Genomic DNA, 5,509 nt, shown 5'->3' with positions numbered 1-5,509 from the left:
TGACGTACATTTTGCCCAATCAAACAGTTGCTTCATACCGATTCCCAATCGCCATCCGAGTGGGCGGGGATAAAGTCTAAGGTCACTACCCACAAACCCTGGGAAAATGCAAAATATTACGGCAGACTAGCCGGAAGGAGTAAATTCTTTTTGAGACGCATAAACACCCATATATTTTATGTGTTTACTATAATATGTAGAGTTCAGTAGTTTATTTCTGCCATGTCAGTGGACGTCGTAAAGCCGGTGGTACAGGAATGACGCAAAGAGGGGGTTAATTACAGTCGAGGTGCATTTATTTAGTTTGAAGTATACAGTACGCACTCTTTCTGAACGGAAGGACGAGACGGGAAGTTGTCACACGGCTCTGGCACCGGCAGAGCAGATAGTTTGTTTTCCTTTTCTCCGCTGTAGGTGGATTGATTTTCTTTTTTTCTCGTTTTAAGAGAGGAGAAAGATGGTTTGTGAGAAGTGTAAGTGGTTTCGTGACTTTGTTATAGTTGTCTCTGAATACAGGTCGCACTGATCATCTCTCCGTGATAATCGTAATAATCGCCAACACTGGGACGTTGCTTCGCTGTTTACAATTTGTGCCGCAGTGGAAATGCTAGAAAAAATAGTCACATAACCAGTATATCCATTCATTTTTAATGTGAGGCAATTGCGATTGTATACTATTTTCTTCATTTCTTTTAGTTTCCTTTGTACTAGGCGTTTGTAGGTATTACTGGCAGACGTCCTGTCGTGTGATCTTAAACGAAGAGACGGCGACTCCGCTGTTCATCTCTGGCTGAAACTCTTTGTAATTTGCAGGTGAAAAGAAACTCGGCCGTGTCATCACTCCGGATACATGGAAAGATGGAGCCAGAAACACAACAGGTACCCTAACTAATGCACTACGCTACACGTAAGCAAATAAGAAACGGAGATTTGAAGTGCAGCCTTTGAACTCAGATACGCAGTTAACAGAGATCCTTTTCCAACACTGATCAATTTCTGGATCTGGATGTGTCCGTTCCCCTTCTTGAACTCGGATACATTCTGAGTACTGCCAGATCTAGGTTTTCGGTCACTTTCTAAGGGTTTTCAAGACGTAGATCACTTTTGCAGTTGATAATGGAGTGTTCAGCATCTTCTGGAACAAGATGTGTGCTCCACGAATAATGGGGAGTAGCCTAAAACATCATTACATTAGAAAGGTTGGGCATTAATCAACCCACCTTTGTTTCTTACAATTGCAGAAAGTGGTGGCCGCAAGCTGAATGAAAACAAGGCGCTTACTTCTAAAAAAGGAAGGTAGGTGCATCTTTTCATTAAAAAAAATGGTTCACATTTGTATTTTCTATGGAAATGTACATAGTGCTTTTCATTCCAAAATTTGTCACATATAGAAGGTGACCCACTTGATTTACTGCTGAAGTGCAGCACCCCGGGTAAAATGCAGCTACCATTATGTGCGCCAATAATATCAATAGTCTTGCTGACACCAGTGGAGAAACCATCAAGATAGCTTGTCTCATAAAACTGTGTGCTCAGGATTCTTTGAGTCTTTAGCACAGAACTACTAAATCCAGACTTTCATTGTTGGCATATGTGCTGTTTATTTGTAGATTTACCTTAGTAGTATACAAGCTAACCTTATGTGTCTTTATCATGTTTTCCTATCTTTTGTTTTAGGTTTGACCCCTATGGAAAGTCCAGATTTGCGATCTGCAGGATTTGTAAAAGCTCAGTCCACCAGCCTGGTTCAAACTATTGTCAAGGGTGTGCCTACAAAAAAGGTAAGAATCCAGCTACTTATCTGGGCATTGTAGTAATTTAGGAATGAAGCAGGTATGCAAGTCATCCTAGTAAATGTTTGTTGTGGAAGTGTGAAAACCTGTGGATTCTAATAAGTCTCTTGTTTTCCTAGGCATCTGTGCAATGTGTGGCAAGAAGGTTTTGGAAACCAAAAACTACAAGCAGACCTCAGTGTAGTCAATCCATCAAATTGTTTATGAAAGGAGTTACGGGGACTGCACTGGTCCAGCACTGGTTATTCTAGAGACAGAGCTGCATTGAGCTGGTTCTTGCATGCTGGGCTTGCTCATGGAAAACAGACGCTCAAAGCCATGAAGAACCACTACAGACAAAGCTGTCTCCGCAGTGTATTTTTTAAAGCCTTGTTTCTATATTCAAAGGTAGTTCTCTTCTGCTCTTTGAATCCAAATGTTAAATTAGCTTTACTTTAGGCCATACTTAAATATATCCTGTAAAACAGCAATATACACAAGTTGATGACAGCGGCTCTCTAGTGGGTGGGATGGTATCCTTTCATATCTGTAATAGTGATCATGCTTTATTCATTACAAATTACATATTGACGTTTTTGTTTTATTACAGTTAAGTGTAATGGTTACAATTGCAATGTAACTGGGTTTCTATAAATATTTTTTGCTATCTGTAGTTCTGTAATTTTTTAGTGATTACTGACTTACAAGACTGTTAATGTATAAGGACTTATCAGTTTACGTTGTGCTACTAAGATAAAAACTCGTTTGTAATAAAAGCTTTTAAAGGGAAGATAGTTGATCTGGAAAATAAAATAATTTAACTTAAAAGTTGTATTTTTTCAAATTCTCAGGATTTGTTATTTGAATTTTCTTTCCTGCACGCAGACATGGGTTTCCATTCTAGCCTCTAGATGGTGCTATTTCCGTGCTGAAACTTTGGCATCTCCAGAGCTTTAACTTTTAGTTGGAAATATATAGTGACAAGGTCAGTGTACCTTGGTGAATCACGCTAAAGGTATACATGTTGACATTTAAATACTTTTTTTGCCCTTAAGGTACATTTTCCTACACAATATTTCCATGAATTGACTTCTTGCTCCTCATATTTTAGTCCTACGCAATAACTTAAGGGTGTGGAACAGAACATCATGTTGATTACAAACCCCTTTACCTCATATTAAGCTTCTTATACAGCTATGACTCCCTTCATGTTATGGAAATTAAAACTTTGCTATTTGTTGCAAACCCCGGTCCCTGCTTCAGGCGAGGGCAAGAGCTCCCACGTACTGTGATATGATGTGGCCCTTCCTGCTCTCTAGTCACTGGAAAGCCTAATGTAATGTGAAGTACAAGCCAATATGTACAGGTTGTGTAGCAGACATTTCATCGCAGAAATGTTCCAATGTGATGTGCATGCAGGGCATTGCTTAAAAAGAAATGTGTTCACAAGCCTGTTTTTTTACAATGTAATAAGGCTGACTCATGTTACCAGACGTTTTGTTGCCTTGTTCTGAATTGTAGAATGGCACTGCATACCTGGAAATTTTGTCTATTGTGTGATGTAAATGGGTGGTTTTACATGATAGTGTGTGCATTGTACTTTTGTTGTGGTTTGAACTGGATTTATCCATGCTGATAAATGATGCTAACCCAGAAATATAAAAATAGCATTGTGGTTCCCCTTTAATATGACGAGGGATCATGGCATTGACCTGCGATTGAATAACCCATGAAATATTTTGTTTTGAGGAACTGAATACTGGAAAGATAAGAATATGACCAGTTTTCTGAAGCTGCAGGTAGCACTGTGGTTTGTGAAATGCAGTGGCTCTTCAACAATAGGGCTGTCCATATCCTTTATTCCCTGTCTTGCTGTCTTTGCTGTCTTACCTGTACAAGATTAGTGGCAGCTTTTCTTAATCTGGCTGCTGTCCAGGTATAGCATGTATCCCACTTTCACCTTGAGAGGTCACTAGACTGCACCAGCAGGGCGTTTAATTTGCTGCTTGTCATTCTAATTCTCACCCCCACAATGGATATAGCCTATGTTGTACAACATATCAGAACATTAAATAATAAAACTTTAATATTATTACTAACCACTCCACTTATTAATATAATAATAATAATAATTGCTTATACTTATATAGAACTTTTCTGGACACTCCACTCAAAGCGCTTTACAGGTAATGGGGACTCCCCTCCACCACCACCAATGTGCAGCTTCACCTGGATGATGCAACAGCAGCCATAGCGCACCAGTACACTCACCACACATCAGCTATCAGTGGGGAGGAGAGTAGAGTAATGAAGCCAATTCATAGATGGGGATTATTCGGAGGCCATGATTGGTAAGGGCCAATGGGAAATTTGGCCAGGACACCGGGGTTACACCTATATTCTTTACGAGAAACACCCTGGGATTTTTAATGACCATAGAGAGTCAGGACCTTGGTTTTACATCTCATCCGAAGGACGGCGCCTGTTTACAGTATAGTGTCCCCGTCACTATACTGGGGTGTTAGGACCCAGAGAAGAGTATTGCCTTGATTACACTAATGTACAGTATACTGTGTGTGCATTGTGGGGAGCCGCTCTTGAAAGGAGAGAGTAATGAGGTGGTTTCTGGGGATCAAACTCTCAGATGAGCATCGCGGATAGCTAAATGGAGTTCTAACAAAAGTGTGGTAGGGATGATGTCAGACAGACTAATTAAGCTCAGCTCTCGCAACCAGCAACTAATCCTAATGTAATTGCTCAGATTCCCATACTGTATATACCCCACATTACTCTCTCCTCATCCTTGCTCGTTTTGCTTCCCTCATCCACCCCATTTCTACCTTTGCAGCTTTTGCGCCTTTGAGATCATTAAGAATCAAAATCTTGTGATCTTTCTAGTCATCAAGGGTCAGAGTTGAAGACATGTCTTTATTGGTCAATAACTTTAAATATGCTCCTGGTCTTTAGCAACATGGTTTAGGATATTCTATCAAACATACTGTACTAGGGGCTATCTAGTTCTAATCCATTTGTCTAAATCAATTTTTTATCCATAGAAATGTTTGATTTATACATTTTAATTACGGTACTATTCTAGGGAAGGCTGTCCAACAATCCAGAAATTTTACAACTTACTATGTGTAACAGCAGAACCCATTTCTAGTATGGCACGGCCAACCAGTATAAAAGCAAAAAAACACATGATGCTTAAAAAACATAATTTGCTGTGCAAAAGGCTGTTCACACTTTTCTTTGGGCTGACACCACGGCTGTAGTGATATCCATCTACGAGGAACAGTACAATACAGCCTTTTGTGGACAATTACTGTAACAGCTACCATGGGCGTGATATAATCTGGTCTCTAAGGCACCACGAGTTAAAAGCTGATGAAACCCCTTTACTTGTTCTGCATTTTATGAATGTTAATTAAACAATTTTGGTTACCAATGTGAGGCATAGTGGAGTGTTATTGCTGCCAACGTACACCTCCTGGGTCTTCAGCTGGATTCCAGACTAGGCACCTTATGTTTGGGGTTTCTATGTTCTCCCATCATGCTGGCTAGGTTAACCTGTGTCTCTAAATTATAGGTGTGACCTGACATCTCATCCAAGGTATAGTCCTGCCATGCTGGGTAAGCTTCCCGATTGGGCTCCAGGTTGCAGTGTCTCCTACCAGCAATTGGCTGATTTCCAGCAATGGTTGTAGGGATGTTCTGAATTATCCAAGAAATGTATC

General features: G+C 40.1%; 1 protein-coding gene across 1 annotated transcript; it reads left to right on the top strand.

Annotated features, from left to right (window-relative positions):
- The first annotated feature begins 100 nt into the window (after positions 1–100).
- Positions 101–2,600, top strand: cript (cysteine-rich PDZ-binding protein). The gene is made up of 5 exons (XM_006638634.3): positions 101–473; positions 814–879; positions 1,242–1,296; positions 1,678–1,781; positions 1,913–2,600. Exons 1-5 carry the CDS (start codon positions 458–460, stop codon positions 1,975–1,977), a joined length of 306 nt encoding a protein of 101 aa, XP_006638697.1. The 5' UTR covers positions 101–457; the 3' UTR covers positions 1,978–2,600.
- The last annotated feature ends 2,909 nt before the right edge of the window (positions 2,601–5,509 follow it).

Source organism: Lepisosteus oculatus, chromosome 17, assembly GCF_040954835.1.
Source record: "Lepisosteus oculatus isolate fLepOcu1 chromosome 17, fLepOcu1.hap2, whole genome shotgun sequence".
Taxonomy (NCBI): Eukaryota; Metazoa; Chordata; class Actinopteri; order Semionotiformes; family Lepisosteidae; genus Lepisosteus; species Lepisosteus oculatus.
Note: the sequence above shows the minus strand (reverse complement) of the source record. Positions and strands in the feature narration are given on the sequence as shown.